Source organism: Cherax quadricarinatus, chromosome 78 (assembly GCF_038502225.1).
Source record: "Cherax quadricarinatus isolate ZL_2023a chromosome 78, ASM3850222v1, whole genome shotgun sequence".
In the NCBI taxonomy this organism is placed as follows: Eukaryota; Metazoa; Arthropoda; class Malacostraca; order Decapoda; family Parastacidae; genus Cherax; species Cherax quadricarinatus.
In genome coordinates this window covers 2,308,703-2,334,728 of record NC_091369.1, presented here as the reverse complement: position 1 = coordinate 2,334,728, position 26,026 = coordinate 2,308,703, and the positions used below count along the sequence as shown (strand labels likewise).

At 37.7% G+C, this 26,026-nt stretch overlaps 1 protein-coding gene across 1 annotated transcript in view; it reads left to right on the top strand.

Annotated features, from left to right (window-relative positions):
- Positions 1-7,262: 7,262 nt before the first annotated feature.
- Positions 7,263-26,026, top strand: part of LOC128701543 (uncharacterized) — a 31,778-nt gene continuing 13,014 nt past the window's right edge. The window contains exons 1-9 of the mRNA XM_070101524.1: positions 7,263-8,144; positions 8,884-8,991; positions 11,040-11,176; positions 13,800-13,946; positions 15,767-15,999; positions 21,944-22,093; positions 22,334-22,618; positions 23,626-23,792; positions 24,812-24,923. Coding sequence (XP_069957625.1) covers positions 8,035-8,144; positions 8,884-8,991; positions 11,040-11,176; positions 13,800-13,946; positions 15,767-15,999; positions 21,944-22,093; positions 22,334-22,618; positions 23,626-23,792; positions 24,812-24,923 — 1,449 coding nt within the window. The 5' untranslated portion in view covers positions 7,263-8,034. The remainder of the gene's footprint in view (positions 8,145-8,883; positions 8,992-11,039; positions 11,177-13,799; positions 13,947-15,766; positions 16,000-21,943; positions 22,094-22,333; positions 22,619-23,625; positions 23,793-24,811; positions 24,924-26,026) is intronic.

The following is a 26,026-nucleotide window of genomic DNA, read 5'->3' as shown; positions in this document are numbered from 1 at the left end:
TACCCTTCACACTGAAGTTGTCTTCAGTAGATGACTTTAGTGTGAAGCTTAAATATATATTATCCTCATATCATCCTTTGTTATATTATTATCTTTTGACTTTGTATCATTGACCAGGGTTCATTTCATTTTTGTGTACTTTTTGCTTAATCCGAGAGGTTGGGGGTCTTCAAGCCGGTAAGACTTTCTTGCTGCAATGAATTGAAGATACACTTCTCTCTTCCTTGGATGAAACCTGATTTCCTCATACTACCAAAGAACTCGTTGACCTCTGCGGGTTTACCAATTTATGATAAAAATAGTAATATTTTGGTCATATATTAAAGAATAAGGAATAGTACAAGAATGGGTATGTCTATCCCTCCCTTAACCAAACCTGATAGTGTATGTACACTATGTATACTGAGGTGTATCTCAGCGTTTATACATCAGGAGGTATATATTTCATTGTATACACACCGAGAGGTATATATCTTTGTGTGTATAATAATGGGTGTAAACAAGAAGACAAGGATTAACGACCACAGTATATGGCAAGAAAGGGGAAGTAAGAACAGTTAGGAAGAGACAGAAAGAAATGAAAGCTGATATTGGATAGAAAGGAAGAGAAAAACAAAACAAAGTGATCTTTCCACTTTGGTACACGAGAAGCCACCTACATATATGAACAGATGAAACGTATACGTGTTTTAGTTCAGTAACAACAGCCTTTTTATATATTCTCCAGTGTACACTTTCAAGAGTGGTGAAAATGAATGATAGGAAGAAGTAGAGCAGGAAGCACAGCTGACAGACACGCTAGATCTTGCAACTGAGGCGTGTCCATTAGTTTTCTTATAAGTGAAACTTGATGGTGGCCATGACGGCTGACTAGAATATCAACTGATCGGGCTGAGGCATTGATTAGTGTAATCCCTACCACTGTGGTTAGATGGAAAGTCATTGAATGGATGCAGTGTTGGGAAAATATCGCCAGAGGGATGAACATTGTAGCAATGAATGTAAATATCACTTTACCTACACTAGAGGCGTAAATCTCTCGGTGTATATTCTTAGCTTATACTTTAGTCTATGATTTATGGATTAAAGTATTCTTGCCTGTTGGTGTACAGGTGAAATATAGCCCTAATAACCCTCGTGTAGGCGATAGGCTTGAAACTTACAAAGTAAATAACTCATCCTAACCACCGTCATGACTTACTAACAATAGATGTTGGCTAGAGACAACCTCAGGTGGTGGTGAGAATGTTTTGGCAGCATGAACATCCTCCTCCCCCCGTCCCAACACTCTCATAAGAGGTGAATTAATGATAACAGTACATACACGAACAAAAAATACGTGAGGCTTGAGCGGGAAGCTTCAACCTCAACCCACGAGAAATAATCCTCACTTAGAAACTTACGATGACATTTGGCGTCATCCTGGATTATTTCATTTAACAAGTTGTGACTTGACAATGTTCACGACGGACCGTAACGTAATCCTAAAGTTCCTCTCCAAAGTGCAGGTTTATCTGGTAATTTATTCCAGCACTATACTGTAACGAGAGATGCTAGTTTTATTTCAGTTAAGAAAAAAATCTGGTGACGCGGGTCTTGGTCTCGCGATGACGCACTCAGTGGAGTTTTTGTGTTATATGAGCAAAAGTTCTTCCTGGCATTCCTGGCTGTGAGAGTAGTACTTTCTCTAACTGTTGAGGACGTGACCGAACCTCCACCATTTCATGCGAAGAATGACCCAAGCAGGTTTAGTGCTTCGTGTAAATAAAATGATGGTAATCCGGTTCTCCTCGTTAAAAAAAAAATATTACATGCCATTAAAAGATAAAGGCTCGCCAGGTCCATGACCAGGCCAGGTCATGGACCAGGCCGCGGGGGCGCTGACCCCAGAAACCTCGTCCAGTTAACCCCCTCTCCTCCCGGTATAGAGCAGTATCATAGGATATATGAGAGGGGAATTTGCAAATGTAATAATAATTTATAATATTTTGTTTTCAAGTACATGATACACTTTTACAGACCATAGCTGACATCACTGATATACTATAAAGTCCCTGGTTAGGCAGAGCATTTCCCACAACTTAGATTAATTTTGTCCCCAGGATGCGACCCACACCAGTCGGCTAACACCCAGGTACCTACTTACTGCTAGGTGAACTTAAGGAAAGGTGTCTAAGGAAAGACGCCCCACGTTTCCACCCGTATTCGCCAGGAACGAAATCCTGACTATATATATAGGTCTTTGTTAGATGGTGACCCGTCACTAGCTCAAGGAGTATCACAGTGCGTACACGTGATTGTATAATTTACATCCCAATGGTAGGGTCAGGCCTATGACAAGGGCACGGTGAGTCCTGTACAACACAAGTACTGAGCGTGGATCGGATCAGATGTGCTTCGCAACCAAACTAAATATACTTCTGCATTTTTCACAAATATATCTCCCAAAATAGCAATTGACACAAGAAATACTTAGTCCGTGTTGTAAGTTATATGTACATGTATTGCGAAATGTAAACCAGTGCCTGTGTTCTGTTGATCAGTAGTTTATAACTACTCAGCGGAATAGCCCAGTAATTGTTTACCATCGTAATTTTTTTTAAGGGGTGGACAGGTAAGCCAGCGGAAGGTCTTGGCCAGATGACCGAAAGCTCCAGTAATAGGTCATCATTAAATAAAATATAAAAAAAATAGGTCATCATATGACTAATACCCACGTCAGGAAACATTTATCCTGTTTCCTGACGAATCTTAATAAGCGATGGCTCAGTGTCAGTTTGGAAATAAATGGTATAAAATACCGACACAATGGAAATATAAACACAAATGCAGTATAATGTGATCCTTTATTGACAACGTTTCACCCACACAGTGGGCCCCTCCATCGAGCAACTTTACCAGCAACTTAAGGAAGAATTGAGGGCAGCGAAGATGGAGATACGGCGACTGACCGAAGAAAACAAGAGGATTCGTAGTAGTCCTCCTGTTTCGAGTCCTCAGGTCAAGAAGGGATCGTGGTCAGTGGCTGGACAGCAGGGGACGACGAAGTTGACGATCAAGAAGACGAATGGAAAGCCAGAAACGATGAAGAAGAAAGAGACTGCTGTGGAAACTCCCGTGGAAACCTCCAACGCATTCTCGGTGCTACCCGACGAATGTGAGTCTACTACTGGGATCGTCACGACGAACGACAACAAGGAAGGTAAGAATATTGTTGTTGTTGGGGATAGCCAGGTTAGATACATGGATAGGGCATTCTGCTTGAAGGACAGGAGTAGGAGACAAAGGGTATGCTTTCCTGGGGCTGGGATGGAGGACATTGTTAGCCGGCTTGACAACATCATGAACGGTAATGGGATCAATCCTATTATTTGCCTCAGTGCTGGAGGCAATGATGTTGGCAAGCGTAGAAGTGAGGATTTAGTTAGAAAGTTCAGGACAGCTATAGACATGATTAGGAAGAAGGGGGGGCGCCCTGTTATATGTGGCATTTTGCCAAGAAGAGGTGTTGGTAATGAATGGTTGTCCAGAGCAATTGGTATTAATTGTTGGCTGGATAAACACTGTAAGGATAATGCAGTACCATTCATTGACAACTGGGACAACTTCTATGGCCGAAATGACATGTATGCCAGGGATGGGGTTCACTTATCCAGGGCAGGTGTGGGTTTTCTTGCTAACTCAGTTGAGGGGGTTGTTAGGACTTTAAACTAGGATTAGTTAGAGGTATGGGTTTTTGCAGGAAAACTGTGAAGTCGCAGGGTAGTAATATGAGTACTAGGAGAACTAGTAATAGGCAAAATGAGGTGGATATTGGAAAGCCAGTGGCACTAATTGACAAGGACAGTAATAGGTTTAGTGGAATAATAGAAAAAAGCAGGAAGGGTAAAGAGAGAGGAGGGTCATTAAAAGTTTATTACACAAATAGTCGCAGTGCTAGGAATAAGATGGGCGAGTTGAGACTAGTTGCTAGTGCAGGTAACATAGATGTATTTGCCATTACTGAGACGTGGTTTAATTCAAAAAGTCGGGACATGCCTGCAGAATGTCACATTCAGGGTTTTAAATTGTTCCAAGTAGATAGAAGTATCGGGAAGGGGGGTGGGGTGGCATTGTATGTCCGAGATCGCTTGAACTGTTGCATAAAAACGGGTATTAAGTCTGAAGTAACACATACAGAGTCTGTTTGGATAGAATTTTCAGAGGGGCATGAAAAATTAATTTTAGGTGTGATATACCGTCCCCCAAATTTAGATAGGGACCAAGGGAGACTACTATGGGAGGAAATTGTTAGGGCCACAAGGCACGATAATGTAGTAATTCTAGGAGACTTTAACTTTAGTCATATTGATTGGAATTTCTTGACTGGGAATTTAGAATCATACGATTTCTTAGAAGTAGTTCAGGATTGTTTTTTGAAGCAGTTTGTGACAGAACCTACAAGGGGAAATAACCTGCTTGACTTAGTTCTGGCAAACAATGAATCCCTTGTTAATAATTTAGAAGTTTCAGAGGAACTGGGTGCTAGCGACCACAAATCAATTACATTTAGAATTGAATGGAAGTATGATAGTAGGGATAACTCAGTAACAGTCCCAGATTTTCGCTTAGCAGATTACGATGGGCTTAGAGAACACTTATCATCTGTTGACTGGGGTAACGAAGAGAGCTATCAATATGACAGTTTTCTGAACACAATACATGCTGCTCAAAGAACGTTTATCCCTTATAAGGAAATTAGATCAAATAGAAATGACCCTAAATGGATGAATAATAGGCTGAAATATCTACTAGGGCATAAGAAAGGAATTTATAGGCGTATCAAAAGAGGCGAGGGTCATCTTATGAATCAGTATATTGACATTAAGAGGGACATTAAAAAGGGGATAAGAAAAGCTAAAAGGGACTATGAAATTAAAGTTGCTAGGGATTCTAAAACTAATCCAAAAAGTTTTTTCCAGGTATATAGAACAAAAGTCAGAGATAAGATAGGTCCCCTTAAAAATAACTATGGGCATCTTACTGACAAAGAGAATGAAATGTGCTCGATTTTAAATAATTATTTTCTCTCGGTTTTTACACAGGAAGACACTAATAATATTCCGGTAATTAATTTTTATAGTGGATCAGAAGAAGATAAATTATGTAACATCACAGTCACTAGTGAAATGGTTGTGAAGCAGATAGACCGACTGAAGCAAAATAAGTCACCGGGTCCTGATGAGGTTTTTTCAAGGGTTCTTAAGGAATGCAAAATGGAAGTCTGTGAACCATTAACTAATATTTTTAATTTATCTCTTCAAACAGGTGTAGTGTCTGATATGTGGAAGATGGCTAATGTAATTCCTATTTTTAAAACAGGGGACAAGTCGTTACCGTCAAATTACCGCCCAATAAGCCTGACCTCAATTGTAGGCAAGTTGCTAGAGTCAATTATAGCTGAGATTATAAGAAGCCATCTCGATAAGCATAGCTTGATTAATGATACTCAGCATGGATTCACAAGAGGCCGGTCTTGTCTAACTAATTTATTAACTTTCTTCAGTAAAGCTTTTGAGGCTGTTGACCACGATAAAGAATTTGATATTGTTTACTTAGATTTTAGTAAGGCATTTGATAGAGTTCCGCACCAAAGACTGTTGAAGAAAGTAGCAGCTCATGGCATTGGGGGGAGGGTGCTCTCGTGGATCGAGTCATGGCTCACAGACAGGAAGCAGAGAGTGTCCATAAATGGGGTTAAATCCGAGTGGGGATCAGTAACAAGTGGCGTTCCACAGGGATCAGTCTTGGGCCCGTTGTTGTTTATAATATATATCAATGATCTTGATGAAGGAATTGCTAGTGATATGAGCAAATTCGCCGATGACACGAAGATAGGTAGGATAATTGATTCAAACGTAGATGTTAGGGAACTTCAGGAGGATTTAGACAAACTCTACTCTTGGTCAGAAAAGTGGCAGATGCAGTTCAATGTGGATAAATGCAAGGTTCTGAAGCTCGGGAGTGTCTATAACCCTAGCACTTATAAGTTAAATAATGTAGAACTTAGCCATACAGATTGCGAAAAGGACTTGGGGGTTATGGTAAGCAGCAACCTTAAACCAAGACAGCAATGCCTAAGCGTACGTAATAAGGCAAATAGATTACTGGGATTTATATCAAGAAGTGTAAGCAACAGAAGTCCAGAGGTCATACTGCAGCTTTATACATCATTAGTAAGGCCTCACCTAGATTATGCAGCTCAATTCTGGTCTCCATATTACAGAATGGACATAAATTCGTTAGAAAACATTCAGCGTAGGATGACTAAATTAATACATAGCATTAGAAATCTTCCTTATGAAGAAAGATTGAAGACTCTTAAGTTACATTCACTTGTTAGACGAAGAATGAGGGGAGACCTGATCGAAGTGTATAAGTGGAAGATAGGTATTAATAAAGGGGATATTAACAAGGTCTTGAGGATATCTCTCCAAGAGAGAACCCGCAGTAATGGATTTAAATTAGATAAGTTTAGATTTAGAAAGGACATAGGAAAGTATTGGTTTGGAAATAGGGTAGTTGATGAGTGGAACAGTCTACCTAGTTGGGTTATTGAGGCTAGGACTTTGGGTAGTTTCAAATTTAGGTTGGATAAGTACATGAGTGGGAGGGGTTGGATTTGAGTGGGACTTGCACATCAGAGCTTATTTCTTGGGTAGCATTGAAAATTGGGTTGGTCAAATGTTTGTTAGTGGGATGAATTGTAAAGGACCTGCCTAGTATGGGCCAACAGGCCTGCTGCAGTGTTCCTCCTTTCTTATGTTCTTATGTTCTTAATCTACAGTTTATTCATTTTCTTAACTAACCCATTATTTACAATATTTTACCTTTTCATTACACACGTACACTAATGTCTAGAGTGCAACTATAAACATTGTAATAAAACAATTATAAATGTATAGTAAAGAGTAAAATCACTATTATAATAAATTTCTTCAGTTTGTGCATGATGAAGTGCATGGTGTGAATGGTGTGATAAAAAGGCTTATGTTAAGCATGATAGGTTTGATGTTCTTAAATATTCATAATCGCATGCATAAATCTCCCAGGCGTTCAGTACTGATTAATATGGAGGCTTATTTTAACCATTTGCATTAGTGTAGGATAAACAGATTGCAAATTAAAACTTTACATTTATTTAGAAACAAATACTGAAAAATAAACGGCTATACATTTATTTAGAAACAAATACTGAAAAATAAACGGCTACAAGAGTATTTCCTTTCCCCACAGAAGAGACTTTTTTTTTAAGGGACACTAAAGTTGTATGTTCCCCAAGACTTGTAATATATGCATGATGTATTATGCTTGATTGTAACCGAACCGGAAATTTTCATAGGTAGTTATTCTACCTAGATATGAATTTAACATTGTTCTTGAAATACTCACACATACATAATGGTATTTTAGTAAAAATGGAGTTATATTGTTTGAATTTGTGAAGATGGGCATGTTTACTCAGGCGAGGAGAAGGTATGGGCATGGCTACCCAGAAAATTATGATGCTCAATAAAATTATTAAAAACTTACTGCATCTTGGGAAAGGAAAAAATTGTCCAGGAAATGTTGTGAAGCTCTCTAAGACTGTTAGTTGGTTTAAAAAACACGTGAGCAGACACTAGGACATATTAGAAAACGTTTCGGTCACCTTGATCATTTGAAGTGATCAAGGTCCCAGGACTGAAACATTTTGTAACAAATATGTTGTAGCGTTTGTTCATGTCTTTTTAAACCAATTGGTTGGTATCAATTACCAAGGTTTTTACCAAGATTGTTAACAAATATTAATTCATGCATCTTGGAAAAAACTGAAAAAGACCCAGGATAAGGCATGAAACAATTAAGATCAACAAAATATGTGCATTTTTGAAGAAGGACGAAAATATCCTTTGTTGAATGTGCAAGATGCAAGTGTTGAATATACCTAGTGGGAGGTTAATAAGTTATGAGCAGACATTAGGTATGAGATGAGAGAGAGCTCACAGGAGACACATGGTACCTTTGTGCAGCGAGCAGCAGGTTGTGGAGGACGGGGACTGGGGCACCTCGCCTTTCATCTTCGAGATCATGTTCATCAATGAAACAATGATGTTGCTTGCTAAGTAAGTTTTGCTGGCTCAGGGAATCGTAATAACACGATTGCAAACAAGCCACGGAACGGGTGGGGTTTGAACCCATGGTGTGAGTCGTAAAACTCCAGGCCAGTGTGTAAGCCACTGAGCCAGCTGGCTACAATAAGATTCGTCCAACTAGGTATATTTATGTACCATAGGGAGGTTAGCTTGGGCTTGGGGACCATGCTAACCTTCCAGCGCTGTATAAATATACCTAGCTGGATGAATCTTACTGTAACCAGCTGGCTCAGTGGCTTACACACTGGCCTGGAGTTCTATGACTCACTCGCCATGAGTTCAAACTCCACTCGTTTCATGGTTTGGTCAAGTTTTGCTGTTGAAGTGGCCTCGCTATGCTAATATTATGTGAACCTTCAAGCATGGGTGCGATTTTTTACAAAGTGTAATGCAGTATAAATGCCATTTACAGTATTTGTATCATTGTACATATATCATTAGCATTTTTGTGTGAGCTGAATGTTTAATCACAACACCTAATCACAGCTACATTTTCTAATATAGAAAAAAAAAAATGCTTGAGTCACTAATTATAATTGTAAGTGAAACTAGGTAAAACGTAGTACGTACATTAATTGTAATTTGCATATCGTTGATAAAATTTTACAACATAGCATTTCTAAAAGTAACTTATTTTTGCCGTAACTTTGATTACACTGTAGAGTCTATTGTTAACCATGTTTAGAACTAATGAACTTGTATCTTTCAGTAAAAGCACTACTGAGGTGAGGATCCCTAAAGCAATGGTGAGCCTAGAAGTATGGATACCTCCAGGATACAATGCTGAATCTCTCACCACTGACTTTGAAACTACCAGGTTAGTTAAATAGCTGTCTTAGTCTTCAACTCCCTACACTGTTGGAGGCCCTGAAACTTAAAGTGCTGACAGTGTCGAGAATTTAAAAAAAATAATTAGTGGAGAATTTTTTTGAGAAATTTGATGAAAAGCTTAGGGAATTATGCATTTGCAAAGTTGGCAGTCTGGGTGCAATTTATGCATCAGCAATTTTGCCCAGTTTGAGTATTATTTAAGCTAATTTCATTGCTAAGTTCAGCTAAATTCCTAGCTATTTCACTAGTATGCCTTTCATTCTAGCGATTGAGCACAAGAAACCACCCAGTAAAGAAGTGCATAGTAGTTGGTAATGTAGCCAATTTTAACACAAATTTCAAAATATTTCTATTTAAATACATTCCAAGATAAGCACTGTAGGCATTCCAGCCACTAAAGCAACATATCCTCTCTTCATCAATCATGTCCCCAGACCTCTTCCATATTACATTTGACCTCCATTTTTAAGTCATCACACAGAAGAGGAAGACTTATTCTGTTTCTCGGATAATAAAATATAACCAAGAATGGTTAGTCATGATTGAGGGCGTTCCAATAATTTAAGCAGACCTGTTAAAAAACATAAAATGGACAACCTTACTTGTCCTCAGGAAAATTGTCAAAAATCAAATATTTCTGCTACTTTGAGCCTGATTTCAAGCTACTTTTGGTCCTGAAATCAACCAGAATCATCCCAATTTCGACATTAAGGCCTCTATTCTATCAGCTGATACCAAGAAATAGCTAGTAAGACCATGAAAAGCATTCTAGAAAACACCTCAAAGCTGGCATTTTAAACCAAACACAAGGTCAAGTGGTTTTCTTTATTCATCTTGCACTGCACGAGGCAGGATTTTTTTATACCATACACTTACTGCGCAAACCCATTCTCTCATGTCTAGGCCTAAATTTACCGGTCACAGCATATTTGAGTGAGCTGTACTTAAAATGTGGATCTATATGAGTGATTCTGGTATCAATAACGTAGTTCTACTTAAAGAGACAGTCAAAGGGTTTAGTAAATCTTACAATTTTTTTTGAGCATTGTTCCTGATCAGCCAAGCTATGGTGCTTACTCAACTGTGTTGTGCTAATATTTGTTGCCCGACTGATCAGATAATCTACCAGGATGTCAGGGGTGGGAGTGATGACCTTTGCAACCTTCAACAGTTTGAATAACAGAACATTCATCACATTTTACTTGTTTTTACATTTTATTCCTTAATATTTCCTATTCATATAATATTTCCTTTATAAATTAGGTTGCCTGGTCTGAGACCAGACCACAGTAGTGATGATCCTCAGAACTATTAACAGATATATTAGTAGTTATAAGTAAAGTTTCCATAAGAAAAAGCTACCCCAAAATTTCAGTAGATACCAATAAGTACATATACAGTATTTTTTTTAGAAGAGTGTATTTAGTGAATTTAAATATCCATTAATACATCTGTATTTAGCAGGAATTTATGGTATTAAAGAAAATTATCTTTCAGTGAATTAAAATATAAATACTTACGTAATTACAGTGCTTTGTCCTTTTTGTATAAAGGAATTCTTTGAGATTTCTTTGGATGTAATTTTTCTTTCTTTGTGTAGACTTGATTATCATAATAAAATTGATCATGTGGATCAGAGCACATCACATGACATCTGAGAATTATGCACAGTAGTAATGAAAAAGTAACTAGTGTATTTACGTATATATGTGCAGTAAGATCACAGTAAACAGGTGATATCACAATATGCAAAATAGTGAATTCACAAGTGCTTTTGTGATTTCTTTTATTATCAAGGAGCAGTTTCTTGATAATGTGGGAAATCATGAAAGTGCTTGGAAGTACACTATTTTAATGTTAGTGAGTTAAAATAGTGAATGAGAATAAGTTAGTTATAGTTTTATGTTTACAGATATTTAATGGGTGGTATTTAATAGGCAATTATATACCTCACTGATGAGTGTGTAGACCATGGTAGTCATAAAACTCATATATGTAATGCTATTTCACCGAGGCAACTGTCTAAATTTTCAGCTATCTCGGATCTGGTGGATGTTTTGGATGGTTTTTGCCTAAAAGCTTGCTCGCTCAAGATTTCATTCTGGACCACTGGAGGTCTTACACTAGTCCAAATTCAAAAGCTCTTCGGATGTTTTCCAGGACGTTTGAAGGTTAGTGAAAAGTAGTTTGGTATTTTTTAGAAACTTGGTTTGATAAGCCATAAATGCAGAAGCCAATAACTTCAATTGTTTTATTAAATATTTAACAAAAAGTTTATCTGGACTGTATTTAAGAGTAAACAATCCTTTATGTAATATGTTTTTTTTTTTAGAATATTCTCTTATAAATTTAAAAAAGAAATTCTTTAACTAATACTGACAGGACTCCTGAAATTAAAAGTGCTGTGAGTGTCAGGAATTTAAAAGTTAGTGGTCAAGGCGCAATTTATACATTGGTGATTTCTCCCAATTTAAGTCCTATTTTAAGTTTGACCAAATTTTTAGCTATTTTCCTAGTATGCCTTCTGTCCTATTGATTGAGCACAACTGTTCATTCAGTTATCAGAACTACCCTAAAAAGTGCACAGAAGTTGGAAATTTAGCCAGTTTTACACATAATTAAAAGAAAAATTCTAATTTAAACGCTGTCCACAATAAACACTGTAGGCATTCCAGGTACTAACGCAACATTTTCTCTGTTCATTTATCATGTCCCCAGACCCCTACTGTATTACATTTACCCCCATTTTGAATTTCATCACAAAAAATCATATATAACCAGGAATGATTGGTCATTGTTTTGGGGTGTTCCAGTAAGCAGACTGAGTAAAAACCCACAAAACAGACTGAGGGGTAGGGGGCCTTACCCATCCTCAGGAAAAATCGTCAAAAATCAATTACCGTATTTTTATTACTTTAATTCCAGTTTTAAGTTTAGGTTCTACAACTAACTAAAATCATCTCTGTTTTGGTAGTATGTCTTGCATTCTATCACATGATTATAAGAAACAGGAATAAAATCATAGAGACCATCCTAGAAAACTCCTCAGAGTTGCTGTTTTAAACCATACACAAGGTCAGAGATTTACTTTTTCTATCATGTACCACTTGAGGCAGGATTTTTTTGTATACCGTACACACTCCACAGACCCATTCTCTTACATCTAGGTCAGAATTTACTGCTCACAGCTTATCTGAGGAAGCTAAGCTCAAAACGTAGACCTGTGTAAGCGACCCTGGCATCAGTAACATAGATCTGTGTACGAGACAGTGAATGGTTTAATTATATGGTGTTTACTGGAGTTTATATTAAGATTAATTCTATTGCTATTGTTTTAAAATTAAAAATACTTCTTCATTAGGGAGCAAGGGGCAAGTAACCCCTTCTCCCGTATAAATTACTAAATTTAAAAGAGAAACTTTCATTTTTCTTTTTGGGCCACCCTGCCTTGGTGGGATACGGCCGGTGTGTTGAAAGAAAGAAAGACTTCTTCATTAATGATTGCATAAATATTTTGCATACATTTATCATGCTTAGGAGACGGTGATACTGTATATGTAAATTCTTCTTTGACTCGGTACTAGTCATCTGCTTATTTTTGAGTGTTGAATACCCATCATAAGTATTTATACCACTTGTTAATGAACATTTTTTTATCAAATGAAACATGAACACTTCAGCAGTTTGCTGATACCTTGTTTTGCATGATAGTTACACAGTAGGAACAAGGCTAACTATGTTTCCCTCTTACATTCCACCATTACTTATGTGTGACAACTGGTAATACAGTATACAAGATCGTACTTAAATATTTGTGGTTCTTATGGTTGAGGCTCAGTGCCTGACTTTGCCTGTAGTCTTGTGGGTACTATCATTCCTATTCTTAGAAGTATCAGTAGGTGTGTAGGAAAAGTTCTAGAGACATAGAAGGAGTCACATATGAAAATAAAATTAGCTTACAGAATTACAATGCTAATGCTTGTACTGTTTATAAGTCACTCACTTATAAACACCGTTGTATAGAAAAAATAGTATAAATGTTGGTTACTGGTCTTTTATACTTCATGTTCTGTTTTTAGCTTGGTGGTTGTAAAACTTTAATTGGTTCTTAATTACTCTGTATGTACTGCCTATGCAGTACAGAGTAATTATGAACCAGAGTGCAATTTTAGGCATTGCAAGTTGAGGACTGTTTGTAGATAAAATAATTACTGTTATGGCTATCCCTCAAGAAGTTTCCAGAGGTGAAAGAATATACATGACTTTTATTACATTCATTACGTAAGATATTTTATAGTCTTTTATTTGTGTTTGTGCTAGAAATTACTTCTTGTATATTTTTTGTATTGTGAAACTTGGTAGTCCAGCTGGGTGGCAGCAGCCTCACTTCATGGTCACTCACAACCTATGGTGTTGTTTATAAATAATTTTTTTAAATACTGCCAAGAGCCATTTGGTGATAGTTTGTTGGGTAAGGAAACATGTATACAGTACCGTACTGCTAAATGGAATCCTGTTAAATGTATTACACTCAGGTAGCATTGCTGCTACAGTACTTTCTGTGTGATAAACACACAAGAGAATAGGTAAATCTTCCAAACTCACATTTACTTGTCCAATCCTGCCTGTCGTACTTTACCCTGCTGTTCTTAACCAACTTAATTTTATTATGGCAACCAGTGTTATTGTATACTGTCTTCTCTAATGCTTTATTTTGTGATTTACCCTCTGTAAATAATGTCTGTTGTCCTAGATTGATCAGTAGTAATATATACAGTATTTATTTTCCACCAGAGTTGCAAGAGTTATCTAATAAGATGAAGGATCCAGAAACAGGAGAATTTTACTGCCCAGATAATCTTGGGTGTGAAAAAGGAATGTACACACCGCCAAGGTGTACGCCTGATCAAATATGTGCTGTCCTCTTTGCATCATTTGCAGGTAAGCACAAACATTACCCTATTGTACTCTGATCCATACGTGCTAAAAGTGGAGGCTGTCAGAATATAGTGGTTCCAGTTGTCTTTATATGGGCATAAAGCAATGTTTTAAAAATTTTGTGGTGAGGAGGTTTGAGGCAGTGGAAATTTCACACCTGAGGTCAATGTGTGGTGTGAAAATTATGAGAATAAGGAATGGAGAAATTAAGGAAAGATGTAATTCAAAGAGGTGAAGATAGACTGTTGAGATGGTTTGGCCATACAGAAAGAATGGAGAGTAGATAATTAATGTGCACTTAGAATCCCTCTTACACTTGATCAAATTCCCTAGTAAATGACCTGTAGTTTTACACTTTCAACCATCTCATATTGTCAGCTATCTTTTTTGTGATTAATTTTATTCAGTGTATGTTATCAACCAGAATCTCAAAAAGTTATCATAAATAAAGGCATCAGGCAGGGATACTACATGTTAATATATTGTGATAATATTTGTTAATAGATATGACAATAAATTTGACAGTTACATTAAAATACAGTAGAGAATAACGTTATGAGTAAGTGTACTTAATACATTGAAGAAGGGTATCTAAGCATCCCCTGGAAGGGATACATGATTATGAATTGGTGCATATCATTAAAATAAGATCATTTAAAGAATAAATAGGCACAGTATCATGGCTGGAACAATACACAGATAACCCTCACGTAAGAGACTGAAACTTAAGACGACGTTTCGGTCTGGCTTGTACTATTAAGTATTCACACAGAATCATGAAGGGAAAGGAGCCAATATATATACAAGAAGGGGGCAGGGCCAGGAGTAGTAGTAGTTAGTAGTAGTGGTAGTTATTGGTAGTAGTAGAAGAAACAGTAGTAGTGCAACAGTGGCAGAGGGAGCAATAAAAAGGTAGTAGAGTTAGTGAAACAAGAGTCAGAGAGTGGAGTGTTAGCAGAGCAATAATAGTAAGTAGTAGTAGTAATAGTGAAGGTAGTCGCCTGCTGGCTTATGTCCTATGAGGCTTTTTCCCCTGGGTTTTTGTCCTACCCTTTTAGGATATTAGTTTTCCTGCCCTTTTCTCTTGTTCTTAGACTATTTCTACTATTACTACTACTGCTATTATTACTATTGATTTGCTAACCTTTTGCTGACTTTTGTTTAACTAAACATACTACCTTCTTATTGCTCCTTCTGCTGCTGTTGCACTACTTTACTACTACTACCACTACAACAACAACAATTATACTACCTGCTCCTCTCATTCCATTACTCCTGGCCCCACCCGTCTCGCATATATATACAGATACTCCTCACTTAATGACGGAGTTCCATTCCTTAGGTCAGTAAGCAAATTGGTTGTTAAGCGAGGAGCTGCCCCTTACTAATATTTCAAGCATAATGTACTGGTAGTGGGTTTGTGTCAACCATACAGTACACCAGTCGGAGAGGTGATTTTAAGTCTGAGCGGTCGTTAAACAGGTAGGTTATTAAGTGAGGAGTACCTGTGTTGGTTCCTTTCACTTCATGCTCCTGTATGACTAGTTAATGATCCAAGCTGCACTGAAACGTCATAAATTTCAGTCTCCTTTATGCAGGTTATTTGTATAAGGTCATTTAACTTCATTAATTTCAGACAACTGTTTGAATGGTGATTAATGAATTCTAGTTAACACTTTTCAAGGATCTGAAGGAAAAGTTTTATTTTCTTAAAAAATAAAAGCTTGTATTTCACTAGGCTCTCAATTTATGGGTATGTTTTTCTTTTTTAAAATAATTATAAATTTTGTATTCAGGCTTAATTTTTATTACATTCATTTCAGATAATAATGTGACAAAATTCATTCGTAGACAAATTGAAACTATGAAAGCATATGTGAGAGTCGTATGGATTGGACCAAACCTGGATCACAAATTTATAGAGCGCAACATTCATCTGCCAGGGCTCTTTGAGCGTTCCATTCTTATATTCCACTGGCGGCCCTCTGTTCTTCTACAACCATTTGATGTTATATCAGTTTCTTTTCCCCCATGCATCGACAGAACAGTTGTAAGTGTAATTACAATTTTTTTTTGTGATTTACTATGCCTGTAATATACCTATGATATACTTGTGACTGGTTTAGTATTTTCTTACTCCTCCAGCCCAGCCTGGGGCCAAGCTTTTTTGGGTGCTTGCCTGGTCAGCCAGGCAGTTCCTGTTGGCAGCCCACTGGCCCACATATCCATCATAACCTGGTTGATCTGGTACTTGGTGGAAGTAATGATTAAGTTTCCTCCTGAAGACTTCTACATTTGTTTTGCAAACTCACACTTGCACATATTTAATTCTCTGAAGTGCATTTCAAACCACTTGTGTATGATATAAACAAGAATGTTTAACTATGAATTACAGTGTAATACAAAAATACAGGTAAATCTGCTGTATTTGCTGGGTGTCATACATTACCCTTCCTCCAGCCTATTAATCTATCTTGATCAGCATTTATTGGATTCTAGACCTAGGAGCATTATCCTACCTGTTCTTGAAACTGTGTATGGGGTTTGCCTCCAGCACCTCTTCATTTAGCTTATTCCATTTCTTTGCTATCCAAATACTAAAGAATTACTTCCTAGCATCCCTGTGACTCATCTGAGTCTATAGTTTCCACCTGTGCTTTCCTGACCCTTGTCCCTTCCTTATGAGCAAATGGGTTGTATGAAGTTTGTGGGGAATATGATATTATGCATGTGGGTAGGGATGGGATTTATATATCTTATCTCTCTTTTTTATGACATCACAATCACTGGACTGCATTTTTTTTTGTTTGAAGATTGTAGTGGTGGTGATTGTTATGGCAGATTTGGTTCATGGTTGTTGTTTTGCAGTTTGTTAGTCTTTCTATTATGGTAGTGTTATTGATGTTCATAACTAACCCAAAATTTTGAGATGAAACTTTAGACGATATTTTGGTGTGTTGTGGGCCATTACACAAGTTGTTGGTGACTGGAAGTGGTGGTGGAAGTGTTGTTATTGGTGGTGGAAATGGTCGTGTTGGTGATGGAAGCATTGGTGGTGGATGTGGTAGTGTTGGTGGTGGGAGTGTTGGTGGTGGAAGTGGTAGTGTTGGTGGTGGGAGTGGTGGTTTTGGTGGTGGGAGTGGTGGTGTTGGTGGTGGGAGTGGTGGTGGTAGTGGGAGTGGTGGTGGTGGTGGTGGGAGTGGTGGTGGAACGGGTGGTGTTGGTAGTGGAAGTGTTGGTGATGGAAGTGGTAGTGTTGGTGGTGGGAGTGGTGGTGTTGGTGGTGGAAATGGTGGTGTTGGTGATGGAAGTGGTAGTGTTGGTGGTGGAAGTGGTGGTGTTGGTAGTGGAAGTGGTAGTGTTGGTGGTGGGAGTGGTGGTGTTGGTGGTGGGAGTGGTGGTGATGGTGGTGGTGGGAGTGGTGATGTTGGTGGTAGGAGTGGTGGTGTTGGTGGTGGGAGTGGTGGTGGAAGTGGTAGTGTTGATGGTGGAAGTGGTAGTGTTGGTGATGGAAGTGGTGGTAGTGGAAGCAATGGTGGCAGTGTAACCACCATTGGGTTGAATGGTGATAATTGTTGAAGTGGTTGGCAATAAGTGGTGGTGGTGCTACTGAAAATGGTGGTGGTGATGCACATGGGGCAAGTGGTGTGTTGTTGAGGATTGCAGAAGATGATGGTTTTTGATTTGTGTAAGACACACTTTAACTTCTGGAAGTAAAAATAAGAGAGGTGCCTGGGGGAATGGAATGTAATCAAGACTGATCCAAGGAAGGGAAGAGTAGCTCCAAGGAATTTATAATTATTGCTTTTCAACTCAAAAATGTCTTTTTAATGACAGAAGCAGACATTCAAATCACCTCTTATCCATTCCCTTTTTTATCTATTAGTTGTCTACATATTTGAAAAGCTTTTTCATCTGTCTGTAACTTTAACTCACCTGTCTACAGTATATAAGCCACTTCTCTGTGCATATACTGTACTTTTCTCAAGAATGATGGATTGAATACATTGACTCATGGATGTGGGACTGATACCTCAAACTCCTCTTCTTCCACTATTTATCTCTGTACTGGACTGAGAAAGCTGCTTGTTGGCAAAACATTTCCACGACAAAGATTCCCAAATGTTGCAAAAATGTCTAATACTTCAACTTGTCGGTTTTTTAAACCATTTACATGAGAGGTTATGTAATGCCTGGGGAACGGAAGGTAATCAGGCTTATATTGAGAATGGAGAAGATAGCCCCAATTCCTTTGATCAAAAGTCCTTCACCAGCATCAAGGTACCTCCCTAGAAGGGATGGGCTATATGTAAGTTTCATCATTTGTGACTATTAACAGGAGTTTGTGTATTTTTCACATGTGTTTTTATTTTTTTATTAGGTAGTAGGTTGGTAGACAGCAACCACCCAGGGAAGTACTACCGTCCTGCCAGATGACTGTGAAACAAAAACCTGTAACTGTTTTGCATGATGGTAGGATTGCTGGTTTCTTTTTCTGTCTCATAAACACGCTAAGATAACAGGGATATCTTGCTACTCCTACTTACACTTTGGTCACACTTCACAGACACGCACATGCATATATATATATACATACATCTAGGTTTTTCTCCTTTTTCTAAATAGCTCTTGTTCTTTTTTATTTCTTCTATTGTCCATGGGGAAGTGGAAAAGAATCTTTCCTCCGTAAGCCATGCGTGTCGTATGAGGCGACTAAAATGCCGGGAGCAATGGGCTAGTAACCCCTTCTCCTGTATACAATTACTAAAAAAGAGAAGAAGAAAAACTTTATAAAACTGGGTTGCTTAAATGTGCGTGGATGTAGTGCGGATGACAAGAAACAGATGATTGCTGATGTTATGAATGAAAAGAAGTTGGATGTCCTGGCCCTAAGCGAAACAAAGCTGAAGGGGGTAGGAGAGTTTCAGTGGGGGGAAATAAATGGGATTAAATCTGGAGTATCTGAGAGAGTTAGAGCAAAGGAAGGGGTAGCAGTAATGTTAAATGATCAGTTATGGAAGGAGAAAAGAGAATATGAATGTGTAAATTCAAGAATTATGTGGATTAAAGTAAAGGTTGGATGCGAGAAGTGGGTCATAATAAGCGTGTATGCACCTGGAGAAGAGAGGAATGCAGAGGAGAGAGAGAGATTTTGGGAGATGTTAAGTGAATGTATAGGAGCCTTTGAACCAAGTGAGAGAGTAATTGTGGTAGGGGACTTGAATGCTAAAGTAGGAGAAACTTTTAGAGAGGGTGTGGTAGGTAAGTTTGGGGTGCCAGGTGTAAATGATAATGGGAGCCCTTTGATTGAACTTTGTATAGAAAGGGGTTTAGTTATAGGTAATACATATTTTAAGAAAAAGAGGATAAATAAGTATACACGATATGATGTAGGGCGAAATGACAGTAGTTTGTTGGATTATGTATTGGTAGATAAAAGACTGTTGAGTAGACTTCAGGATGTACATGTTTATAGAGGGGCCACAGATATATCAGATCACTTTCTAGTTGTAGCTACACTGAGAGTAAAAGGTAGATGGGATACAAGGAGAATAGAAGCATCAGGGAAGAGAGAGGTGAAGGTTTATAAACTAAAAGAGGAGGCAGTTAGGGTAAGATATAAACAGCTATTGGAGGATAGATGGGCTAATGAGAGCATAGGCAATGGGGTCGAAGAGGTATGGGGTAGGTTTAAAAATGTAGTGTTAGAGTGTTCAGCAGAAGTTTGTGGTTACAGGAAAGTGGGTGCAGGAGGGAAGAGGAGCGATTGGTGGAATGATGATGTAAAGAGAGTAGTAAGGGAGAAAAAGTTAGCATATGAGAAGTTTTTACAAAGTAGAAGTGATGCAAGGAGGGAAGAGTATATGGAGAAAAAGAGAGAAGTTAAGAGAGTGGTGAAGCAATGTAAAAAGAGAGCAAATGAGAGAGTGGGTGAGATGTTATCAACAAATTTTGTTGAAAATAAGAAAAAGTTTTGGAGTGAGATTAACAAGTTAAGAAAGCCTAGAGAACAAATGGATTTGTCAGTTAAAAATAGGAGAGGAGAGTTATTAAATGGAGAGTTAGAGGTATTGGGAAGATGGAAGGAATATTTTGAGGAATTGTTAAATGTTGATGAAGATAGGGAAGCTGTGATTTCGTGTATAGGGCAAGGAGGAATAACATCTTGTAGGAGTGAGGAAGAGCCAGTTGTGAGTGTGGGGGAAGTTCGTGAGGCAGTAGGTAAAATGAAAGGGGGTAAGGCAGCCGGGATTGATGGGATAAAGATAGAAATGTTAAAAGCAGGTGGGGATATAGTTTTGGAGTGGTTGGTGCAATTATTTAATAAATGTATGGAAGAGGGTAAGGTACCTAGGGATTGGCAGAGAGCATGCATAGTTCCTTTGTATAAAGGCAAAGGGGATAAAAGAGAGTGCAAAAATTATAGGGGGATAAGTCTGTTGAGTGTACCTGGTAAAGTGTATGGTAGAGTTATAATTGAAAGAATTAAGAGTAAGACGGAGAATAGGATAGCAGATGAACAAGGAGGCTTTAGGAAAGGTAGGGGGTGTGTGGACCAGGTGTTTACAGTGAAACATATAAGTGAACAGTATTTAGATAAGGCTAAAGAGGTCTTTGTGGCATTTATGGATTTGGAAAAGGCGTATGACAGGGTGGATAGGGGGGCAATGTGGCAGATGTTGCAAGTGTATGGTGTAGGAGGTAGGTTACTGAAAGCAGTGAAGAGTTTTTACGAGGATAGTGAGGCTCAAGTTAGAGTATGTAGGAAAGAGGGAAATTTTTTCCCAGTAAAAGTAGGCCTTAGACAAGGATGTGTGATGTCACCGTGGTTGTTTAATATATTTATAGATGGGGTTGTAAGAGAAGTAAATGCGAGGGTCTTGGCAAGAGGCGTGGAGTTAAAAGATAAAGAATCACACACAAAGTGGGAGTTGTCACAGCTGCTCTTTGCTGATGACACTGTGCTCTTGGGAGATTCTGAAGAGAAGTTGCAGAGATTGGTGGATGAATTTGGTAGGGTGTGCAAAAGAAGAAAATTAAAGGTGAATACAGGAAAGAGTAAGGTTATGAGGATAACAAAAAGATTAGGTGATGAAAGATTGAATATCAGATTGGAGGGAGAGAGTATGGAGGAGGTGAACGTATTCAGATATTTGGGAGTGGACGTGTCAGCGGATGGGTCTATGAAAGATGAGGTGAATCATAGAATTGATGAGGGAAAAAGAGTGAGTGGTGCACTTAGGAGTCTGTGGAGACAAAGAACTTTGTCCTTGGAGGCAAAGAGGGGAATGTATGAGAGTATAGTTTTACCAACGCTCTTATATGGGTGTGAAGCGTGGGTGATGAATGTTGCAGCGAGGAGAAGGCTGGAGGCAGTGGAGATGTCATGTCTGAGGGCAATGTGTGGTGTGAATATAATGCAGAGAATTCGTAGTTTGGAAGTTAGGAGGAGGTGCGGGATTACCAAAACTGTTGTCCAGAGGGCTGAGGAAGGGTTGTTGAGGTGGTTCGGACATGTAGAGAGAATGGAGCGAAACAGAATGACTTCAAGAGTGTATCAGTCTGTAGTGGAAGGAAGGCGGGGTAGGGGTCGGCCTAGGAAGGGTTGGAGGGAGGGGGTAAAGGAGGTTTTGTGTGCGAGGGGCTTGGACTTCCAGCAGGCATGCGTGAGCGTGTTTGATAGGAGTGAATGGAGACAAATGGTTTTTAATACTTGACGTGCTGTTGGAGTGTGAGCAAAGTAACATTTATGAAGGGATTCAGGGAAACCGGCAGGCCGGACTTGAGTCCTGGAGATGGGAAGTACAGTGCCTGCACTCTGAAGGAGGGGTGTTAATGTTGCAGTTTAAAAACTGTAGTGTAAAGCACCCTTCTGGCAAGACAGTGATGGAGTGAATGATGGTGAAAGTTTTTCTTTTTCGGGCCACCCTGCCTTGGTGGGAATCGGCCGGTGTGATAATAAAAAAAAAAAAAAAAAAATATTATTATTCTTGGTAATTAACTTGATTATTTTTGTGCTTCAGGCTTTTCACAAAGTACAGATCAACCACACTGACTTTATGGATTTATTAAGCACATACAACACCTGGAAAAACAAAACTCCCTCAACTCTGGATGAAGTAGCCTGTCACTGGATGCAGAACAATGAGGTATGACAACACCTGGTTATCACTACTCTCTCTGCTAGTGAAATTACAATTTACTGAGTTGTAATTCACACAGAATGAATATACAGTTGAATAGATAGGTACAAATTGAATTATACAAATTTGAGTTGTGATGTTTGCACACTTCTGGCAAGATGGCTGTTGAATGAATGATGGTAAAGGTTTTTTTTTTCCTTTGGGTCACCCTACTTCTTCTTTTTATATATTCTGTTTTGATAACAGAATCGCTGGAAAACGTGGAAGCCAAAGAGCACCGTACATGAGCTACGACTGGTGGGTCTTTTTCCAATCAGTGCCACAGAGTCCGAGAAGCACAGGTTTACTGCTCCTGGCAGTGTTCCTGCATTCTTCATGGCAGTCGAAGCTGTAAACAACAACAAAAGCATACTGACTGACTTCTACATTAATCCTATTGTTTTAAATGGAGCATGTGAGCCTGCCATGGTGATGAGGCAGTTCATCGAAATCCTTCAGGGATCTTCTAGTTTAGGCTTCTACAATGATATGGTAAATATGTGAAGAATGATGATAATGTTTTTTTTATAGTTTTAGTTTCTTATAAAATATACTTAAGATAATGAACAGAGGAGGCATAAAAAGTACTTATTTTACATAAATACTCTTACATAATTGGTCGCATTGGGAGCTGATCGTAAAGCGGGGGTCCACTGTACAGTATTGTATTCCATTATATATTTATACATGTATATACTGCATATGTGTTATGTAGAAATGTGTACCCATTCTCTTGAGAATAAAGTTCATAGTACAGTATTTAATTATTATGCTCTTGAGTGATTATAAGAAATAATTATTAATGAAGTTTCCACATTAAGGTAGAAACCTAATATAAAATTGAGTCATTACCTGTTCTGTGGATTCATGTTGATAATTTGAGAGGTTTTTATTTAATATCATCCAATGAAAGGTAGGCAGTAAGTTGACATAATTAACCCAACACATGTAGATGCAGCTTTTGTCATGGAAGGAGTTTTTACTAATTGTGAGTTTTCTCACATTAAAAGCTTTCACTATGTAAAACCTTGGTTTTAGTAATGTCTCAGTTTTTTTATTTTATTATTATTAACACATCGGTGGTTTCTCACTCAGGCAGGGTGACCTAAAAAACAAGAAACACTTTCATCATCTGTTTATTCTTTCTTGGGTCACCCTACCCGGGTGATAAACGGCCAATGCGTTAATACAGTAAATTAAAAAAAATAATTGCATGATTATTAAAATCAAGGTTTAATGTAGTGCAACCTTATTATGTGAGAAAGCTTACAATGAATGAAAACTCATTCCTTGATAAAAGTTCTCTCTACTCTGTTTACAAATCTTTGATTTACTTCACTCATCCTGATTGAATGTTGAATTAATTTACATTTATAAGATGATTTGTATGTTTTATTTCATTTATTTTGTTAACATGATAAGATTAACAAATAGAATTTTTTTTTATGAAACTTCTCTTCATATGCATATTTAGTTTTATATCTGTGAATATTTTTCAGATTGGATTCGTAGGCCCAGCTTGCTCTGATACAGTTGAACCAATTGCTGGTGTTTCAAAATACTTCAATGTGCCTATTATCTCGTATGGTGCTGAAGGAGCCATATTTTCAGATAAAGATCATTATCCATACTTCTTCAGGACCATTCCAGAAAATAAGATTTTTCGGTAATAAAACTCAGTTATTTTGAGACGTTGCATTATTACATCTCATATACAGGAGGGCCCCGCTTATACAGCAGGTTAGGTTCCGGACTACTGCTGGAAAGCAAAAATCGTTGTAAAGAGAATCATTGCTTTTTTTTCACTTTCAAATGTATATAAAAGCCTGATAACATGTTTATACTATCATATATTAATTGAGCAATAGAGCTAAAAAATGTATACAGTACAGATGTTGCTTACCTTAAAATATTTTCATCCTTAGCTTATAGTAAGTGATGAATATATATACAGTATTGTATGAAGTCTGAATAAATGAAGAATGTCTATAATTGAAAACTGCTGCATTAGTGAAACATTATAAAGCAAAGCACTGTAAAATGGGTCCCTCCTGTACATAATATTGAACAAATTCCAATCTTGTGGTGCTCCTCTTCCACAATATTTAGTAAGTGTATAATACGTTGCTGCAGTCTTTTTATACTGAAGTGCGAGATGTACTTTGAATATTTAAGGACACTGCATGAGGCATCTTTCATCAAAGTTTGTAGCTTTTGAGATCTATTATAATTTGAGACCTCCTCTTTAAGAAAGGTAAACCTGAATGGGGTGAAGCATGTAATATCTATATTAGATGAGTGCTGTATTTGCCCATAAATACAAGCAAATAATAATTATTGCCATTGTAGTTTTAAGTTAGGCTTCAGTGTGTCTGAAATACTCTGCATAACTATGGACTTTGTGCATGTACAACCAAATGTCACCCAGCTCTGTACAAACACTGTATCATGTGGTAATATATCTTCGACTTTGATAAAGATCATTTAGTGCTGTATGACAAGTGCTAAAATTTTTTTTTTTAACATATAAACCATCTTCTACTTTCACCATGGTTAAAAGGTGTTTATGAGGGCAGTGGCTGGAAGGATGTACACTACTAAATGAGTAATACATTTATTTCAAGATTTGTTATATATCTCTTAATCTTAAATTATGAATCATGAAATTGTATTATTCTGTTTCAGACATGTTTACACCCGCTATTTTGTTCATGAGAGATGGAAGAGAATAGCATCACTTACTGAGAATGGCCAGAGATACTCTGAGTATCTTACATTACTTTGTGATTTACTACAGGTTAGTCTTTTTTTCCTTCACCAAAGACTCTGATCCTGTTTTATGTTACATTACTTGTGGGTTTTTACATTGTGCTATTGCACTCAAGATATGATTATTTTTGTTGATGTTCAGCATTCCAATATTAAATACGTTAGTCTCACACGGGTTGACAATAAAACAAAGGATGGAAAGGGTATGTATATGTCCTCTCATAAAAGATTTTATGTGACTTGTGTTAGATAGGAGTGAGTGGAGGCAAATGGTTTTGGAGACCTGATGAGTGTGAGTAAGGTAACATTTTGTGAAGGGATTCAGGGAAACCGGTTAGCTGGACTTAAGTCCTGGACATGAGAAGTACAGTGCCTGCACTCTAAAGGTGTGGGGATATTTGCTATTTGGAGGGACTTCTGAACTGTTGTATCTGTGCCTCTGGCAAGACAGTGATAGTGTGAATGATGGTGAGAGTGTTTCTTTTTCAGGTTACCCTCCCTCGATGGCAGACGGTCAGTGTGTTAAAAAAAATATTTCCTAAAATAAGAATTTGTGCAAGAAATAATTATTTTTCCCTGGGTTTGGATACTTTGCTTCTATGATAAAAAGTAAATGTCGTAGTTCTACCGAGGCACTGAACTCAATATTGACTTGGTATTGTACTGTGTATTTTTCACTTGTCTTTTTGAAAGAAAACCATAGTTTTTCAGTATGTAATATGTAATTTATATTAGTATCCCTTAAATGTAACCTCAAGAGCTTTTTAGAGCACCTCTCACAATTGATCTTTATCCTGTTCTACTTTCTCAGTCTTCCTAATGTAAACTTGACATTAGATTTCAATAATACTCTGTGCAAATTAACATTACAATCTGCTTTTTTCTTTACTTGAATTAAAGCGCCAGAATTTTGTTTGTATTAATGCTCATGGAATCTTTCTCGTGCAAATATGCTTACAAATGTTCTCCATTCTACCAACTTTCACTTCTGGCACAAATAAAGCTGCTTTGTAGAAATATATTTTTTGGCTATTTCTTGTAAAGGTATGTTGACCTAAAGATGGGAACACATTTACCATTGCTCATTACCTATGTGGCTCTCCATTTGTGCAGTGACAAATGTCACAATTC